Source organism: Erythrolamprus reginae, chromosome 1, assembly GCF_031021105.1.
Source record: "Erythrolamprus reginae isolate rEryReg1 chromosome 1, rEryReg1.hap1, whole genome shotgun sequence".
Lineage (NCBI taxonomy): Eukaryota > Metazoa > Chordata > Lepidosauria > Squamata > Dipsadidae > Erythrolamprus > Erythrolamprus reginae.
In genome coordinates this window covers 332,141,516-332,162,497 of record NC_091950.1, presented here as the reverse complement: position 1 = coordinate 332,162,497, position 20,982 = coordinate 332,141,516, and the positions used below count along the sequence as shown (strand labels likewise).

Sequence of the window (20,982 nt, the reverse complement as noted above, 5' to 3'; positions counted from 1 at the left end):
TTCCAAAGCAAACCAAAGTGAGAGTTGAGTCACAAAACCGAGTCTGGAGCCCTGTTCCCTTCAGCAAAGACAAGAGAGCCGGTGGTTTTAAACCTTCACATTTTTTCCACCTTCCCAATGCAAACCCCCCAACCTGCCTTCAATGTCAAGACCACATCAAAACACAGATCTCTGGGAAAATGACAGGGATGTCGTTGCCTCCTTTCCTTGCAAGGTGATTTCAGGACTGGGAACACAGGCGAACCAGCTCCTCAGGAGTCAGGACATCGAGCCTTGCTTGCCGCCGGGGGAATCTCATGGCAACAGGAAAAAAACCCACCAAGGCAGAAGAGATTTTGGACTGCCGTCTTGGGAAGCCAGAGAACGGTTTGCTGAGAGTGCTTTCTCCAAGTGCTTCGGGAATGCCCGCCCCGCCTCTCCTAAAGAGGGGCGGGGCAGACGGTCTCGAAGTGCTCAGAGAAAGCGCTCCCAGCAAAGTGGCTGCTTTCTCTGAGTGCGGAATCCCAGTGGGGGCTGTAATCGAATGGGAAAGCCTGGCAGTGACATCACAAGGCAGGGAAATCCCTGCCGCAGTCAGAGAGCCCACACGCAGTACGAGAGGGGCAGGCGGGCGTTCCCAAAGCGCTCGGAGAAAACCTTCTCACAGCCCCTTCACTGGGAGCCCTTTCACCGAGCCAGCCCTTTTGTAGCTGCCCCTCTGCTACAGCCCCACCCTCCCAAAGGATGGGGCTGCCATGTCCCGGAGGATTCCATCCCTCTGGCTAGGACAACAGGATAGTGGCGGTGGCGGCGGTTTCCCTTTAAGAAGCAGCAGCAGCACCAGGAATGTCACGTCCACCCCCCCTCCGCCCCCTGCCCCCAAACAAGGATCCAAATCCCAGCAATAATGTGCAAAAGGGGTGAGTTTTGGGCTTGCACGCATTATTTGCTTTTCCATTGTTTCCTATGGGAAACATTGTTTCGTCTTACGAACTTTTCACCTTAAGAACCTCATCCCGGAACCAATTAAGTTCGTAAGATGAGGTATTACTGTATATTGATAAAGAAAATGTCTTGCTGATAACATACGAACACATAAAAGTGGTATTGTTCAGATATATGGATTCTTATATTCATAGATAGCAATGAATGGAAAGACCCAGAGAAAGAATGATGCGAGTTTCAGGGTGGAGTAGGATTCATTTAACAAATTGTGGCAAGAAAGGCTCTGAAATGGGGCAAAACTCACTCAACAACTGCCTTGCTTAGCAAAAGTAATTTTGGACTCAATTGTGGTTGAAATTATATGACTTTTTGCATTTTGATCTCTTAATTCCTCAAAAGGCAGCCTGCTCAGAAGCCAAAAACCCGGTGAAAATTGCTACCATCTCGTGGTCGTGTGTGCCCGATGTGAAATTAGCATACTGTATGTTATTGGAGCTCTCTCTCTCTCTCTCTCCACACATACTTTGGGAAATAGGTGGTGCTAGCAGAAATTATCTTAAAGCAGAAGACAGAGCCATGGTAGGAGCAACCGGAGAGGTTTTGAAAAAGAAGGTTTATGACAATCCTAAAATTAGGCCAGGACACAAAACTGACTCCATAGAAAGACTATAATTACATACACTTTTTTGAAATAGGTGATAATAGCAGAATCTTGCCATTCTGCTTTTCTTTTACCTTCTCTCTCTCTTATCTCATTAAACCAGTTTGAACCACTTCCGACACACCCCAAATATTTCCCCCAGATATTTCCTTCAAGGCAATCTCCATGGATATTTGCCTTCAATCTTACATCCTGAGGGCTTAAAATCCTCTACAAATTATTTGCTGTATAACTTTGTAAATTATAGAGGAGAAATACTTTCAAGATTCTCTAGCGATAGCAATAGAGATATTTATTACTAGCAATAAAAATATTTCAAGAAATCCAAGTGTTTCTTGTTTCTTGACTTTGTCAGTCTCCTACAGCTTGACATTAATCTTAAAAGCCTACCACAGCAACCCTTCCATACAATTGTATGTACTTACCAGAGTTACTCTGGGTCTTTCCCTCTCACTTTCCCCTAACCTTTAAAAACTCAAAATTCTCTACCGCAAGAATCCTATCTTGCTCCTTGGTCTGCTAGTTTTACATTACTGTTCATGAAACAGAGACAGTTTTCCGTCTTTTAAATTAGCCAGCACAAATAATACACTACAGAGAAAGGAATTTATGTGGAATTAGCTCCTTCATATATCCAGGTGGCTGGATTAAGAAAGAAATACAAGTATTATTTAACAGAAATTGGAGGCCGTTTTTGTGTTTCACATTCCCTTCCATTAAATCTCATTGATGGATTTAATTGGGAGGGGGACGATCTCTGGGATGACAGAGACTGAAGCATATGGGTTATTACTGGGAGAGGCAGATAGGGAGGGAGCAGAGGGGTGAGCCGCTCACAAGGAACTAGAACTCACTGCATAAAAGCAATTTCTTGTTCCGGCCCCTCTGAGTTATCCAACTCAACCTGTATAACTGGTGACAGGCGCAGCCAGGACCCAGGTCTCAGGCTGCTGCTGCTCAATGCCAGGTCGATTGTGAACAAAGTGTTAGTGCAAAGGTGTGAATTTCCCGTTGCTAGCAATCGTTCAGATTGGCAGCAGGCAATTAATTAAATTTCTGTTAGGATTTATGATTAAGATTTCAATGAATATTACATAACAACGTTTCAAATTCATTTCAGGATTTAATAATAAGTATGCAAATCTGTGTATATGCGTGTGAGGGGTGTGAGTGAATTTTGTACGCTTGAAGATAGAGTTTGTTGATTTCTATACAATTAAAGGCATATTTTAGATTTATTTCTAACAATTTCCAGTTGTATATTTGTAAAATGCTTTGTCATAAAAATGAATAGAAACGACTATCTTACCAGCAGGATTGACTAAATGCAGTTTAGTCATTTATAGCTTAGAACTTTAGAGAAATTTTGACAGAAAACTCTTGAAATAATTTCTATTCCCTTTTCATACAGAGAATTCATACATATATTGCTAGTAAATAGAATGCCTTGTTTCTGTGAATCGTTTAAAGAATGGATAGCTATTAGCTTTTTTCCTACATCTTCATGCCTTGCAGTAACGATCATAGTTTACCAATTTTCCCACTTTAGTTCCTTCTAAGCGCTCGTTAAATGCGGTCTCCATCTCCTTGTTGTTTGCTTCACTAAACAGTGTTTTCCAGTCACTTACTCCACCTGAAAACAAATAATTATTTTCCTTATCTTTATATGAAAATCACACATCTTGTAATGTCAGTAAGTATTTACCTATACCCTGCAATACTACTGAATTCTCAGTGAAATAAAGAATAATTAGAAAATGCTCTTTTACAAATACTCCATATCTGCCTTTCTCGGTCTACTTCCATCCATTCATCCATGCATGTATGTATGTCACCAATTAATCTATAACTACTAGTTTGAGCTGGAAGACTGTAGAAATTGAATGAACAAATAAATGCATGAATTGATGAATAAGAATGTCCCTATATATAAACATCAGTGAATGAGCAGAAGCAGCAGATTAATACAGATAAAACAAATTTGATTTTAAAAGTATTTTTTTAGATCTCTGCTACTTTCCTGCAGTTAATAGAGTAGTACCTCTACTTATGAACTTAATTACGGTAGTTCCATGACCAGGTTCTTAAGTAAAAAAGTTTGCAAGAAGAAGCAATTTTTCCCATAGGAATCAATGTAAAAGCAAACAATGCATGCAATTGGAGAAACCACAAGGAGGGGGAAGGCCCTGTTTCCTCCCAGGAGATTCTAGGAGAGGCCCCACAGAGGCTTCTGCCCACCTTTTCTGCCCCTTTTTTCCTCCCAGGAGATTTCTATAGAGGCCTCACAGAGGCTTCTCCCCACCTTTTCTGGCCTCGTTCCCTCCCAGGAGATTCCTAGAGAGGCCCCACGGAGGCTTCTCCCTGCCTTTTCCGGTGACAGTTTTGGAGGCTCGGGTTTGTAAGTGGAAAATGGTTCTTGAGAAGAGGCAAAAAAATCTTGAACACCCAGTTCTTATCTAGAAAAGTTTGTAAGTAGAGGCGTTCTTAGATAGAGGTACCACTGTATTTTTGTATGTATATATATATAATTTATTTATTTATTGGATTTGTATGCTGCCCCTTTCCCAGGACTATTGTATAGTTATATAGTTATATACCGTAACTATCCAGTGTTTTTTTAGAGATGCAGTAAATGTTGTACTTCTCTTTCCTTCTTTAAAAATGGAACAATTATGGACATAGGATTTGGAGGCTGGGAGTTTATTCACCATCAAATCATTAAAGACAAATTAAACTCTATCATGGCTAACCAAATTTGTAATTATTATGCTTCTCGTATTGTGTGTCCACTTCCATTTAAAAATAATAAGAGTTTATTTTTTTCCCTATAGTTCTACAAAGCGTAGTTCTCCTTTAAGTTGATAGATTTGATCATGCATTCTGTGATGGCTGATGAACTCTTGATTCTTTTTTAAAAAATGCAAATGCTCAAAGGCAAATTAGTTATCATTTCATATCATTTTTCCAATCCATTAAATAGGGACAAATAATTAACTCACATTAAAATAGGATGTCATATTTGCTAATAGCCTCAATGATGGAACAAGTGCAACATTATGGATTTTCAAAATTTACCTTTCCGGAAAAGAACTTCACCAAATTCTCCATGGGTTGTTTTAGATTTTTCTTTCATTGTCTTGAATGTGCTCCTTTCTGCAACTTCCTGAAAGTCTTCCTCATTTAAGTTCAGTTCAAGAAATGTGGAAATCTTTTTGGCTCCTAAAGCTGGGTTCTGAAAAAGAGATCAATTTGTACTGCAGGTGAAAAAAACCCCACATTTATGTCTCATTTCTAAGAAAGATATCTGATCTACTTTGGAAAGGGAATGATGCAATGTATCTTCATCACTTTCATGTCTAAGATTCCCTATGATTTTCTTATTCTAAATGCTATGACTACATTCTACACCATGCCTCCATGGTTTCAGTTACAATTAGAAAGTTCTACATTAATATATAAATAGACCGTATTTTGTGGTGTATAAGACACACCTTTTTCCTCCCTAAAAGAGGCTGATAATTAGGGCGCATCTTATACTCTGAATGTAGCTTTTTTTTCCAGCCCTAACTAGCTGTTAACAACCTTCACAGTTCTTACCTTGCAGGTTACTTTGTTACATTGCTACTCTCTGTGAAGAATGTTTTCCAAGCCCTAAGTCTTTGCAGGGTTTTTTTTCATTTCTCTAACTTGCACTTTCCAGCCCTAACCAGGTGCTAACGATGTTCCCAGCTCTTACCTTGCAAGTTCTTTCATTGTTACTCTCTGCAAGGAAGAATGTTTTCCAAGCCCTAAGTCTTTGCAGGGTTTTTTCCATTGCTCTACTTGCTCAGACTGTTTCCTTCCAGGTGCTAATGATGTTCCCAGCTCTTTCTGGCTTGCAAGCTGTTTAATTGTTACTCTCTCAAAATAATTTTTTTAAGCCCTTAACCAGAGAATAAAATAATGACCAGATTAAGGATGCTAGCCAGATGAATACCTGGTAAGCAGATTCTTTTGCCTATTTTCCTCCCCAAAAACTAAGGTGCGTCTTATATTCCGGTGCATCGGATACTCCGAAAAATACAGTATGTATAAATACAGACACACACACCCCGATATAATAAAATAATTATTTTGAGAAAAAAGAATCAATAAACAAACACAGACTTTCCTAATTGAAAATTATATGTTGTGACTGCTGGAGGATCATGGGTCTTTCTCAATTATGAATTCTTACAGAAAAACCTTGAGGTCATTGGTCATCTTTTTTTTCCTTGATCATTTTGGTAATAAGAGTAGGAGGCCAATAAAAGAGCTTCAGTTAGTTAGACTTTTTAACTGTTTCTGTAGAATGCATTTAAGGAAACTATTGAATATTTTGGCATGATGAGACTTATATTTTGGGAGAAATTTTAGGAAATGTTAATAGATGTTTGGAATCGATTCTGAACATCTAGGAGTGATTCTGATCTCATTTGTTCCAAAAGGTATAGTGTTAAATTTCTGCTTCATCCGGAAGCTTTCATCATTTTTTCTCTAAGACTTTCCATTTATTGCTGTTACAAGTTAAGAATCCATATATCTGAACAGTATTAACTTTACCTCTTTTATCTCTTCATATGTTATTGGCAGAATATTTTCTTTATCAATATACTTGTTCCATGTACAAAGATACTCTATATAGGATCCCCAGGGCACTATTGAAATTTTATAAAAAATAATTAAGATAACGTCAGAACAAGATTGATGACAATCATAATATGTATATGACTCATTGAAAATATAATCTGATCTCTGAATATCATTCTATAGAGTTGATTTTTTTTCCCCAATCCTTTTCCCCCAGTTCTAATATCCCTGAATATTGCTATTATCTAGGATAAATACTTTATTCTTTTTAATTATGTCTGGTATGTTGTGAGTTATTTATATATGAAAATCACATAAATATTAACATGATCTTAAGTGTTTAATTTTGTGATTCTACTAAGAAATTATACTTTTGCTTAGATGCCAGTGTACTGCAGTTCTTACTCAGTTCTGACATGGTTTATAATCTGAGCATAAACAAGCATATAGAAGCAATATAAGTTAACTGGAAGATTGATATTATTATTATTATTATTATTATTATTATTATTATTATTATTATTATTATTATTATTATTATATCTAAATAATACTCTCAAGATATAGTAGGTTTCTTTTTGCTAAATATTGGTAACTGGATTTAAGTCAAAATAATAAATAAATCTTGCCCTTTTCATTTGGCCTATATCTAACAATGACTTTACATGAAATTACATTAGCTGCCAGATGTTAGAATGAAATACCTTGAAAAACTGAATTACAATTTTGGAAATAGTTGTAGCAATAGCACTTAGACTTATATATTGCTTCACAGGGTTTTAAAACACACTCTAAACGGTTTATAGAATCAGCATATTTCCCCCAACAATCTGACTCCTCATTTTACAGACCTCAGAATGATGGAAGGGTTGAGTCAACATTGAGCTGGTCACAATCAAACTGCTGGAAGTGAGCAGGGACTTAGTCTGCAATACTGTATTCTAATCACTGCATCATCATGGCTCATCTATTTCTGTGGGCTACTCAAATGCGAAAAGGCCAGCATACAGAATGAATGAACAAGTGAGTGAGTGAATGAATGAATAAACATATTTTTTCTGATATTCTATTGATCTATTAGTTGGATTTATATTCTGCCTTTTCTGCAGAAGGCTGCATATATAGCACACCTTCTTATTTTTTCCTGTAATAACAACCTTGGGAAGTAGACTGGATTGAGGCATTGAGAAATATTTGCTTCTCTTTTCAAATAATATTATTTGCTCCTATATATAAAACTGTCTGGTTTGGTTATGCAATCCACACACTGGACCAATACAGAATTCTATTCTAAAAGGAATCTGTTCACATGATTAACTATGATATATTGAAATAAACTGAGAATTGAACTCGAATTTGAAATGTCTCTGCTTGAACAAAGCATACAATAATCAATAAAAATAATGATAAAAGAGACAGGTACTATGTTCTTCGTATCTACAGACATTAAACAATTGGAATAAATAGAAATCTACTTTTTCCTATCATGAAAGCTCTGAAGAATTCTTCAAATGTATCATAGGAAGGATTAGGACTGAATTTTCTTGAAAAATGGAAAAAAGATGCAGCAACATCTTTTGGATTTCGAATCAGCATCAGTACCTAAAACCGAAAAACATTAGAATATCAAATGAGAAAACATAAATTATATCTCCAAAATACACCAGATTCTTTGAAAATTATCCTCAGCTACTTTTTATAACTGAAATCTTATATACACTTGCTTTGAATCACATTCAGTTCCTGGAATATTACTGTATATTAATGCAAAAATGTTAGAAAACTGAATGGCCGAGTGAGAATATATTGCTAGATTAGGTGGCAATATATTCTCCACCACCCACCCATCTAATATATCCTATATTGGAAGTTTTTTTAAAGTAGTTTTCCCTTGCCTTCTTAGGTTGAGATGAAGTGACTAGTCCAAAGTCACCCAATTGGCTTTATATCTCATTTAGCCCGATGCCATAACTACACCAAATTGGCTATCTAGATTAGTATGGAATCTCCATTTTAAAACTATTTACAGTTACTTAGATTAGATGAGATTTATTAGATTTGTATGCCACACCTCTCCGGAGACTCGGAGCGGCTCACAACAGCAAAACACAGTACAAATCCAATGATTTTTAAAAAACAGTTAAAACCCTTAATATAAAAACAAACCATACATAAAACGGAACGGCCCAGGGGAATCAATTTCCCCATGCCTGATGGCAAAGATGGGTTTTAAGGAGTTTGCGAAAGGCAAGGAGGGTAGGGGCAGTCCTGATCTCCGGAGGGAGTTGATTCCAGAGGGTCAGGGCCATCACAGAGAAGGCTCTTCCGCTGGGTCCTGCCAGATGACATTGTTTCATCGACGGGACCCAGAGAAGGCCAACTTTGTGGGACCTAATCGGTCGCTGGGATTCATGCGGCAGAAGGAGATCCTGTAGATATTCTGGTTCGATGCTGTGAAGGGCTTTATAGGTCATAACCAACACTTTGATTTGTGACCAGAAACTGATCGGCAACCAATGCAGACTGCGGAGTTCTGACGAGATATGGGCATATCTGGGAAAGCCCATGATTGCTCTCGCAGCTGCATTCTGCACGATCTTAAGTTTCTGAACACTCTTCAAAGGTAGCCCCATGTAGAGAGCATTACAGTAGTCGAAACTCGAGGTGATGAGGGCATGAGTGACTGTTAGCAGTGACTCCCGGTCAAGGTAGGGCCACAGCTGGTGCACCAGGCAAACCTGGGTAAACACCCCACTTGCCACAGCCGAAAAATGGTTCTCTAATGTTAGCTGTGGATCGAGGAGGACACCCAAGTTGCAGACCCTCTCTGAGGGGGTCAGTAATTCCCCCCCCCCCCCGGGTGATGGATGGACAGATGGAATTGTCCTTGGGAGACAAAAGCCACAGCCACTCCGTCTTATCAGAGTTGAGTTTGAGTTTGAGTACTTCCCAAAATGATACCTCTGAACTACCAATATCAATATTGCTACAGGCTTAGGGCATTAAATAAACTACTTACTTTTGCTTTGTTCTTGAAAATAGAGGGTGGGAATTTATCAGGACGGAGATGAGTAAACATCACTCTCCTGGAAGGATAGGTATCCATCCTCTTCAATAAATAATAAATCAAATAAAGCAATAATTAAATAAATAATCAACTCTCAGAATTCCCCAGCCTTTGGTCAATTCAGATTTGAATAATTCTTGGACACTCTTTAAATTAAAGCTTTCAAAGTCACAAAAGTTATATTAGAATTTCTCTTTTCTGTCCTCCACCCCACAATCTTAAAATAAAAAAATGCTCTGAAATACATTTATTAAATTTAAAAATCATCTCTGATTTTGCAGGGTGGGGGGAACCTTGGTAAATACAATACAAACCATGGACTAAACTAGGGTAGGTTAATAACCACACATTTCAAATATGCAAATCTCAGGTTTTCTCACTGAATTTTAGCACTAAAAGTAACACACTTACTAGTCAGTGGATTGGTTAATGTATCAACCAGGGTCAATTTTTATCTTTTCAAAGATTGAATCATGCAGAATCAACCTAGCTGTCTTTGATCAAACATAGTCTGACTGACTCATTTTATTCTGGAGACACCCTGCAAAAATGCTCAATATTTTACCTCTATTGCTGTTTTAATATACAGTCTGATGAAAATTCACCACCATTGGTAGCCGATGTCAGTCAGTCTGCACAATTAATACTAACCTTATACTTTTCAGTATCTCCTATTTCGAGATAGGGAAATTCTGCTAAGAGAAGTTTTTCATTTAACTTGTCAGGTTCATGTTTCTTTGCAGATGCTATTACCAAATCAGTAACAATCTGGCCAACCCAGTTAGTACCTGGGGACAGGGGGGAAACAAAATTAAAGACACATAGGATATACTTGTATAATAAAAACATAAAGGCAATACCAATCAATTTACAATTAATGCCTAGAAAAAAGAGTAGGAACCTTGCACATTCCAGTGAACATATCACACTATTTAGTGTTTACCATTTTATTGCCAATACATATTCAAATAGTCACTAACCAAGGGAGTTCCAAAAAGAAAAAAGAAAGAAAGAAAGAAAGAAAGAAAGAAAGAAAGAAAGAAAGAAAGAAATGAGAAGCTGTATTAACCTTTGACTATGTCACAAAGGTGTTGGATCAAGGTGGTGCCGTGGATATTGCCTATCTGGACTTCAGCAAAGCCTTTGATACGGTTCCACATAAAGAGCTGATAGATAAATTAGTGAAGATTGGAATTAATCCCTGGATAGTTCAGTGGATTTCAAGCTGGCTGAAGCATAGACATCAGAGAGTTATTGTTAATGGCGAGTATTCTGAGCAGAGACAGGTTACAAGCGGTGTGCCACAAGGGTCTGTTCTGGGTCCTATTCTTTTTAATATGTTTGTGAGTGACATAGGGGAAGGTTTGGTAGGGAAGGTTTGCCTATTTGCCGATGACTCTAAAGTGTGCAATAGGGTTGATATTCCTGGAGGGGTCTGTAATATGGTAAATGATTTAGCGTTACTAGATAAATGGTCAAAGCAATGGAAACTGCAGTTTAATGTTTCCAAATGTAAAATAATGCACTTGGGGAAAAGGAATCCTAAATCTGAGTATTGCATTGGCAGTTCTGTGTTAGCAAAAACTTCAGAAGAGAAGGATTTAGGGGTAGTGATTTCTGACAGTCTCAAAATGGGTGAGCAGTGTGGTTGGGCGGTAGGAAAGGCAAGTAGGATGCTTGGCTGCATAGCTAGAGGTATAACAAGCAGGAAGAGGGAGATTGTGATCCCCTTATATAGAGCGCTGGTGAGACCACATTTGGAGTACTGTGTTCAGTTCTGGAGACCTCACCTACAAAAAGATATTGACAAAATTGAACGGGTCCAAAGACGGGCTACAAGAATGGTGGAAGGTCTTAAGTATAAAACCTATCAGGAAAGACCTAATGAACTCAATCTGTATAGTCTGGAAGACAGAAGGAAAAGGGGGGACATGATCGAAACATTTAAATATGTTAAAGGGTTAAATAGGGTTCAGGAGGGAAGTGTTTTTAACAGGAAAGTGAACACAAGAACAAGGGGACACAATCTGAAGTTAGTTGGGGGAAAGATCAAAGGCAACATGAGAAAATATTATTTTACTGAAAGAGTAGTAGATCCTTGGAACAAACTTCCAGCAGACGTGGTTGGTAAATCCACAGTAACCGAATTTAAACATGCCTGGGATAAACATATATCCATTGTAAGATAAAATACAGGAAATAGTAAAAGGGCAGACTAGATGGACCATGGGGTCTTTTTCTGCCGTCAGTCTTCTATGTTTCTATGTTTCTAACCTTATTTAACAACTGCACTTTTCACTAATTGCACTTTCCAAATGCTTTTTATAAAATATAGCCTCTCTAAAATGCATTGGAGTAATCAAGGCAGGAAACAACCAAGGCATGAATAATTCTTGCCAGATTCCACGGGCTCATAAAAAGGTTCTGTAATTTGTCCACATAATGCCAATTCTCATAGAATTACAAGCAATTGGGCTTTCTGTATGACTTTTGTGTTTATATTGCTTATTAGATGAAATTATCAAATCTACATAAATAATGCTAAGTTTCACTATCTCCTATTTCAAGATACAAAAGTTCTGCAAGTAAAAGTTTAGAACTTAGACCTCTCAGAAAACCCAAGTTTGAAGACTGAGCATCAGGGATAAGAGAAGCCTTGAAATAAAACACAGTACTGCTGCTTTGACAAAGTGGCCATGTCCCTTGAAAAGGAGTCACTTCTCAAGATTACTTTGAAAACTGTTTTTAATTGCTTCTGCTAGCTAGGATGTAACAATTTGCCAAAATATATTTAAAAAGTAATCCTTTAAAAATATGATAGAATTAGACACCCATTATAATTTTTTCTTCAGATACTGTCTTTTCTACTTCTCTGGAATGAAAGTGACAATCATTCAGTGACATTATACATTCAACAAGTATGTCACATTTAATTATATAATATTACTGTAGGGGCATGCAGCTATAAGATAAGAAGCAAACAAACAAACAAACATTGAGAAAAATATTAAGAAAGTGGAGAGAGCAGCAGGCCTTATAATGAAAATGAAACAAGAAACCATAAGTTATGCGAGAATAAAGAGGATAACCATAAAAGTGCGAGTTAAAAGTGCAAGTTAATCCGATAGAAAATCTGGATGACAAAATTAGTTCTTTTTTTAGGAGAGGAAGAGGCATTTGGCACTATATACCTAAAATAAAAAGGCTTATTTGGAGTTAGAAGCAATACATTAGAAAATTAGTGATTGTTATGGTTTTCAAAATGAATTTTACAGCAACAGTCTGCTAATATAAACACCGCTTTAATTTAACAGGTCGGGACACCCAGGAAAGGTATTAGAGGGGTGAACAGGTAGTAGAAAGGAAGTGAGGGAAGGAGAGAGAGGTGGAGAGAGAGAGATAAGGGAAGAAAGGGAGAGAGAGGTCTAGGAGGAGTGAACGGAAAGTAGGTAGGAGGAAGAAAGAAGGAAGGAGGAAGGGGGGGTGCAAGAAAGAGTAATTGATGGGGCAGACTGCTGTTATTTAACAAATTTTTATTATTATTATTGAATAGGGGTCTATGAATAAAGGGTAAAATGTTTAATTATGAACCCTGTATGATGTACACAATATTGGAAGGTATATACATTTTGAATTTGTACTTGTGAAGGTGGAGAAAAATTATTATTAAAAAAAACAAAACATTTAGTCATCGCTGGTCTACCATTGCAACCTAATAATTTTGGCAAGGATCTCAGTAACTTCAGAGAGCAATCTATCTCTGAAAGGAAGTCAGAACTGCTAAACTTTCGTAGCTGAAATGTCATCAATTTAGAATCATAGCAGGTTTGGCACACATTCAACTGATAATTTGATGTCTGTTTAATATTATATGGCTTCTTTCTATAGATATAATGATAGTTTTCTTTTCACAGTGCAACTTCAGAGGTTAAATAGATATTATGGAGACCCAAAATTTCTCAGGTGATGACAAAAACCAGGAAATTACAGCTATGCAAAGATGTTTTTCCTATTATCCCTGAAGTTTCTCTTCCCTTTGATTTTATTTCAGGCTGTTACCTTACAATTCATCAATTCATCACCATTTCAAGTAAAATCTAATAGAGCAGGGCCTTTTAAATATATATTTAAATAAATATATATTTAAAAGGCCCTGTCTACGGAGAGGGGCGGCATACAAATCCAATAAATAAATAAAAAATAAATAAATATATCAAAAGCCTAGAGTCACCTTTGTAGGTATAAGGAAATGAACAAACAAACAAACTCACCACATTTGCAGTATCCTGCTAGAACTACATCATCACTCCTAGCTTGGAAGGCCTCCAAAGCTTTGAACTGCTCTGGGTTGCAAAAGACAGTTGGGTATACAATTCCTTCATGAGTTATCAGCAACTCCTCTCGTGTCATCTGCTCTGCTTCTTTCATGACTTTTTCCAGAATCTCAATAAACTTTTTTCTCACGTGTGCCATTTCTGCCTTTCTGGGGGTATGTGTGGTGGAAAATATATATATTCAGCTGTCAGAAAAAGAGTGATTAAAAACCTGTGTTTACAGTGCAAATCGAACTATCCAAATACAAACAAAAACAGAAAAAAAGATTTTTCTACAACTGAAGGCATTTCAATCCCGGATACTTTTTATTAGGATTGGGTTGACCTCTCCAGATTCCTAAGAGGTCAGTAAGGGTGTGCGTAATTGCACTTCCGTCCCCTGTCCTATTGTCTCTCCTATATCTCATATATATACCGTATCTTCTATCCCTATATTTTTTCTTCTATTCTCTCATTGATATATTTTATTCCTATATTTTCTCTTCTATTCTTTCTCTAATATATATTTACTCGAGTGTATCCTCTATAGCCTTCATTGCTTATTATTGTGCATTGGATAAAATAATAAATAAAATAAAATAAAATAATAAAATAAAATAAAATAAAATAAAATAAAATAAAATAAAATAAAATAAAATAAAATAAAATAAAATAAAATAATAAAATAAAATAAAATAAAATAAAATAAAATAAAATAAAATAAAATAAAATAAAATAAATAAAATAAAATAAAATAAAATAAAATAAAATAAAATAAAATAAAATAAAATAAAATAAAATAAAACAGGAAAAACATCCCGGTAGTTAATGACTATGTCTCTATAAACACTTACTATGTTGGAGAGTTAGATTACTACTGTCTGCAAGAGCTTATTATTAGGATGGTTCTGGAAAAATATAGTTTTAAATTTTAAAAAAACTAATGACAATGTCCCTATTCTGCTTGAAACTTTAAGTCTTTCCAGTTATAAGTTATAACCTTCTCTAATACAGTGCTATTCAGTTTGGCTGCAACATCAGTACACCTAAAACATGAGCAAATATTTTTCTTTGAAAAAAAGAAAGAAGGAAGGAAGGAAATAATTTTATCCTGCTTCATTTTTTCCCTTTCGCTCAGCTTTGCTTGTCCACTCCTCAATATTTCTGCATTCTTTGAAATATATCAAGACTGGCTTACATTCTTCCACACTCTTCCCTCTGCAGTAACAGACAATGTTTCTGATGCACCTCAGTATTTAAGCCCTTGTGACTGTAAATAATTTACATGGAGATCTATGGCATTTCACTGGCAATTTATCAAGATACAACCTGCAAAAAGCTGGAGAAGAGCTGTGGGCATAGCATGAACAATCCCATGACTCCAAATCTGTGGCACAGTTCATTGACGCTTGTGGACTTCAGGGCTAGTCCCAAGATGGGGACAATTCCAGCTGCTTTGGAAAAGATGCTATTCCAATTCAATTTAGAAGCACTCTTCTATAATTAAAAGAAAAAGGGAGAGATTGCACACTCAAGTAAAAGTGAATTTGCTGAGTGTTATGTCAAACGTGAACCCGTCCCCCAGGACCTGCCAAATTCCCCTTTGGTTGCCTTTCCATGGAGGGGCAGGTCCCGGGTGACGGGCTCGTTCAGGCTCCAGTGCGCTGCCGCCACTTCCGCAATAGAAATGCAGGCTCCTGCTCATCCCCAGGGCTGAGCCACTGGCTTCCTGCCGGGTGCTCCCAGATGGCCTCAGCAAGATTCGGTGTATAAGACGCACCCAATTTTTAAAGCACCTTTTTGAGGTAAAAAGGTGCGTCTTATACTCCAAAAATACAGTATTTAATCCTCATTCATGAGTCTGTATGCCAAATATCCTCTGAAATGCTGCCCTCCTAGAATTTTTTTAAAAAAGGTTAACAGACAAACCAATTGGATTGTACCCTTCCTCTTATCATCTCTCTTCACTATCCACTTAACCATCTTTTTTTTTTTTTACCCATATGACTTTCCTTATGGGAGAAAAGGTTTCAACATCCTTTAAGCTTATTTATTTTGAACCAGCTTTTTGACAATAATGTGACAGATGTCAGCAACTAGATTTATTTTCACATTTTGAGAAAAACTAAAAATTGTGCTTGTTGATTTCTGCATACTGAGACACAGCATCAAATTATAGCAATTATTTTCTGACTAATATTATTTTTTGTATAGACAAGACTGTGCTCCAAGGTCTGTTTATTGAATTTATATACTTTTATATACAGGGTGCATTCCAAAAGTAATGCAATTGAATTTCCTGCACTTCTCCTATTGGTCGGAGTGGGACCGAAGCACTTGGAGTAGGTGGGGGGGACACTAAGCTTTGCCGCGAAACCAGTCTCAGTGCTCTCCAAGCTGTGGAAGCGGCAGGACGTCAGTATCATGAAAAAAATGGAATCGACAATCTTTGCAACGTACAGAAATTGAACCTGATTATTTGGACAACATCATCACTGGTGATGATTCATCACTGATGAAACCTGGGTTTTTTAATACGACCCAGAAACAAAACGCCAAAGCTCTGAGTGGCACACCAACCAGCCCCACATGCCCAAAAAGTCATGAATGAGAAAATCAAAAGCGAAAACAATGCTCATTGTCTTTTTCGACAGTAAAGGAGTGGTGCATAAGGAGTTTGTTCCTCAAGGACAGACAGTTAATGCTGCCTACTACGTGGATGTGCTGGAAAGACTCCGTAAAAGGGTCATCAGGACAAGAAAAGACATCTCCGCTAACTGGCAACTCCATCATGACAATGCACCTTGCCACAACACGCTACAAGTCCGTGGGTTCATGTCCAAACACCAGGTGTCAATGCTTCCCCACCCCCTATAGTCCTGGCTTCACCCCAGCAGACATCTTTTTGTTCCCTCGGATTAAGGCAGCCCTGTAAGGAACCCGTTTTTCGTCCATAGAAGAGATCCAATCAGCCGTGATGAAGACCTTGTGAGAGGTCCCCGAAGATGCCTTCCAGGGTCCGTACCGGTCATGGCAGAGTTGCTGGAAAAAATGTGTAGAGGCCCAAGGACAGTACTTTGAAGAATTTTTTTAAAAAATAATTGCATTACTTTTGGAATGCACCCTGTACAGCTTAACTAGGTGCTCCCTGATATTTTCTCCCTTAACATGAATTGAACTCCTCCAACTGTTTTCAATTGTCCAAGAAAATTAATGGAGAATTGAAAAAGGAAAAAAATGTACACCATCAATGAGGGGAATATGTTGCTGCAGTTGCTAGTTTTTCCTGATGCTAATATCCTACAAACATATTTGTCAGTACACATGACTAGTTGGGTTTTACAATATAATTAACCTAAGCCAGCGATATATGGTTAAGTGTTGCAATCAGCTATAAAAGAGAATCTGCTCTCTCTCTGATCTCTCCCTGATTACTTTGTCTGTGTGACTATGTTGGAGAACTGTTTTGTGCTAAATGCTGGTTTAAATAAAGTATATGTATTTTGTAAATAACTTCTTATATGCATCGAGTAAGACTTACTTTGTATATGTATTGAGAATATTGCTTGCTGCATATGTGAATGACTTGGATTGGTACTGACTACGATATTTGTCTAATATAAATAATAGTTAGATATTTAATGTATGTAGCCTGGTTATTTGAAGTACTACTCATATCTATAGAATATTAGCTGGATATCTGCCACATCCATGTTTCCTGTGTGCATACCCTCACTAACTCTGCTAACTCCTTAATACTTAACAATCTGCCCTATAATAAATTATTTATAAGCAAATAATTTATTTTTTTTAATATACAAAAGTAAATGTTGGGCCAAAATTTTTAAAAGCTGGTGTGAGAAGCAATTTTGCAGCTTCCAAATAGCCATAACACTTCCACAAATGCAAGCTTCTACTTGTCATTTTCCTCAACCAGACACTTAAAATAATAATAACACAGTTGGAAGGGACCTTGGAGGTCTTCTAGTCCAGCCCCCTGCTTAGGCAGGAAATCCTACACTACTTCAGACAGATAACATTTTGGTAGCCCTTCACTGTCATAATGGTTGCCATGTCTTGGACCTTGTGATCACCTTTTACTTTCTGACAAATGAAGTCAACAATTTCATTTGATCTGCCTTGCTTAGCAATAGCAATTTTCGGCTCCATTAAAAGATCCAACATCTGCTTGAAAACTTCCAGTTTTGGGGCATTCACAACTTATGGAGGGAGGTTGTTCCACTGATCAACTGTTCTGAGTGTCAGGAAAGTTCTCCTTAGTTCTAAGTTACTTCTCTCCTTGTTTAGTTTCCACCCATTGCTTCTTGTTCTACCCTCAGGTGCTTTGGCTTTTCTGCAGCCTCTCCCCCACTTGGGTTTTTAGCTAAGAAGGAGTATTCTGGAAACACTGAGGGCTAAAATGCAATCAGAAAGAAATCCATAATATATTTTGGGCAGCAGTAAGCAATCCCCTCCACTTTCCCCTCCTTCCTTTGTGCCGTTTGCATCCGGCTGGTGAAAGCTGCAGAAGCAGCAGACGTCCTCATGTGGAGCCACAATAATTAAAAACAAAATCCCTGGTAAATTTAAAAAAAATTCTTCACACACTCAGTGCTTCAAAGGCTGGGCTCCTCCACTGGCCAATGCCCTCACCATGTGTCCACAATAAAGAAATAAACCCCGGTAAATTTAAGAAATAATTCTGCACACACTCACATATTTCAGAGGCTGGGCTCCTCCATTAGATGATGCCTCACCACATGTGTACAATAAAGAAATAAACCCTGATAAATTTTAAAAATTGTTCATTACCAGCGCAGCAGGTCCTCCTCTTGCCAACCAAAGAATTTGTAAAGTCGTTTAAGAGACACTGAAAAGTAAGGAAGGCAACTTGCAAGCCACATGCTACAAAAACCAAACCTTCCTCTAAAGACCGGTACCAGTATGGATGGGGAAGTGGTTGTCGAGCCAGCGAATAAGGGACCTGCTGGCTCTCCCTGCACATGCACAGATGGTTTTTAAAATAAATAAATTAAATTAAAAAATATATATTTTTAAAAAGATGGCAGTTTTGACAGACCACCGTCAGCTCCATTTCTGCTGGTGGAACGGCGTTCCACCCCGTTCCACCTGCTGCACACCCCTGGGATCTGGACTTCAAACCACTAAAGATAAGCATAGGTGCCGGTGCCCACCAACAAGGCCGAGCTACAAGCATTCCTGGGGCTGCTTAATTTTGACAGTATTTTCCTACAAAATAAAGCTACCATCATGGAACCGCTTCACAGGCTGCTGTCTAAAATTACCCCATGGGTATGGGATCCCTAACAAAACAGAACATTGCAGGCAGTAAAAACCTCCTCTCCAAAGACAGTTTCTTTTCTTTTCTTTAATGAAAGAAATGTATTACATAGTATAACATTGAATAATAATATACTATTATCAAAAATATATGAACAAAAATATAGTAAACATGTTGAGAAAGAAAGAAAAAAGAGAAAAATATAGAAAGGAGAAAGTGGGGAAAGATAAGGAGAAACTTAGAAAGGTAAAAAGTGAAGGGAAGAAGGGGAAGGGGTATTTGCAATATAGCTGACACTTTGAAGTTATACGACCTCAGGGTACGGGTGAGTAATATGTGTACCTATCCCCATTAAGTTGTAGATTGTACAAGATCATGAGTCAATATTGCTCAAACATGGATGTTTTTTCTGGACAGGGTAAATGGGGATTCAAGTTGTGGGATTTGATAGTTGTCCTGGACAATACCTTTTAGTACAAATCTATAATACTGTACGTATTCATGTAGTGTTGGTTGGGAGGGAGTGTTGTTGAGTTTTTCTTCTTTTTTGAGGATGGTTAAGTAATTTTTTGGGGATAACCAGTGATACCATTTCTCCCAAGCCTTGTAGAAGTTTGTTTCATTCTTGTTTATTTATTTATTTATTTATTTATTTATTTATTTATTTGTTTGTTTGTTTATTTATTCCAATACACAATTAAGGTTTTAGTGGGTATATATCTATACACACATAGTAAAACACATGATGAAGGTTATAGAGGAGATACTCATAGTAAAATATATCTAGGAAATAATAGAAAAGAAGGTATAGTAATAGAACATATCAATGAAAGAATAGAAGAAGAGATATAGGAATAGAAGAATGGTATAGGAAATATAGGAGAGCAATAGGACAGGGGACGGAAGGCACTCTAGTGCACTTGTACTCGCCCCTTACTGTCCTCTTAGGAATCTGGATAGGTCAACCGTAGATAATCTAAGGGTAAAGTGTTGGGGGTTTGGGGATGACACTATGGAGTCCGGTAATGAGTTCCACACTTCGACAATTCGGTTACTGAAGTCATATTTTTTACAGTCAAGTTTGGAGCGGTTAATATTAAGTTTAAATCTGTTGTGTGCTCTTGTGTTGTTGTGGTTGAAGGTGAAGTAGTCGCTGACAGGCAGGACGTTGCAGCATATGATCTTGTGGGCAATACTTAGATCTTGTTTAAGGTGTCTTAGTTCTAAACTTTCTAGGCCCAGGATTGAAAGTCTAGTCTCATAGGGTATTCTATTTTGAGTGGAGGAGTGAAGGGCTCTTCTGGTGAAGTATCTTTGGACATTTCCAAGGGTGTTAATGTCTGACATGCGATATGGGTTCCAAACAGATGAGCTGTATTCGAGGATGGGTCTGGCAAAAGTTTTGTAAGCTCTGGTAAGTAGTGTGAGATTGCCAGAGCAGAAGCTACATATGATTAGGTTTACAACTCTTGAAGCCTTCTTGGCTATATTGTTGCAGTGGGCTTTGGCACTTAAATCTTTTGTTATTAGTATACCAAGGTATTTTTTGCGGAATCACAGGTCCATCATGAGTAGTAGTAGGTTCCGGGCTGTTTTTTACATTTCCAGCAGAGGGGAGACAAGTTTGGGAATTTTTTGGAAAGTCTGGCTGGAGGTAAGTGCCACCTATAGAACATTTTGTATTGGTTTTCCTTATAGAAAGTCGCCAATACCATCTTATAATTTATGGACCAATTTTTCCCCACACATTCAAATTAATTGGGTTTCTAAAGACAGTTTCTTAATGCAGTTCAATGAGACATTGCCAATGGTGCTGGTGTCTGATGCATCAGCTTTTGGGGTGGGAGCAGTCCTGAGCCATAGACTTCAAAAGTATCGCCATCCAGTGACAACAATGAGTCCAGTCCAGCCAAGGCTGAAACCTCGAACTTGATGTTCCAATAAGTTTTACTGAGGGAGTCTGAGAAAGAAAACATTTCCTCTCTGACTCCAGCCAACGCCCCAAATGAACTGCGCAGGTCATTTAGAGCAGTATCACATCCTACGTACCTAAATGATTACGTATGCAAAATTAAAAGGTGAAAGATTTATACGAAATTATGCATTG

General features: G+C 37.6%; 1 protein-coding gene across 1 annotated transcript; it reads right to left on the bottom strand.

The window, feature by feature from the left end:
* Positions 1–2,710: 2,710 nt before the first annotated feature.
* On the bottom strand, positions 2,711–13,737 carry LOC139157276 (sulfotransferase 6B1-like). The gene is made up of 7 exons (XM_070733892.1): positions 13,532–13,737; positions 9,912–10,048; positions 9,213–9,302; positions 7,669–7,795; positions 6,167–6,261; positions 4,661–4,817; positions 2,711–3,218 (listed from the first exon to the last, which is right to left on the bottom strand). Exons 1-7 carry the CDS (start codon positions 13,731–13,733, stop codon positions 3,088–3,090), a joined length of 939 nt encoding a protein of 312 aa, XP_070589993.1. The 5' UTR covers positions 13,734–13,737; the 3' UTR covers positions 2,711–3,087.
* Positions 13,738–20,982: the final 7,245 nt, after the last annotated feature.

Excerpts from the sequence above, each read along its gene's own strand:
- LOC139157276 (XM_070733892.1), bottom strand. The coding sequence starts at position 13,733 with ATGGCACACGTGAGAAAAAAGTTTATTGAGATTCTGGAAAAAGTCATG. Across the intron at positions 6,262-7,668 it reads AGCTTTCATGATAGGAAAAA|TGCCCTGGGGATCCTATATA; the intron begins GTAGATTTCTAT and ends AAATTTCAATAG. Across the intron at positions 3,219-4,660 it reads TGAAGTTCTTTTCCGGAAAG|GTGGAGTAAGTGACTGGAAA; the intron begins GTAAATTTTGAA and ends ATTTGTTTTCAG.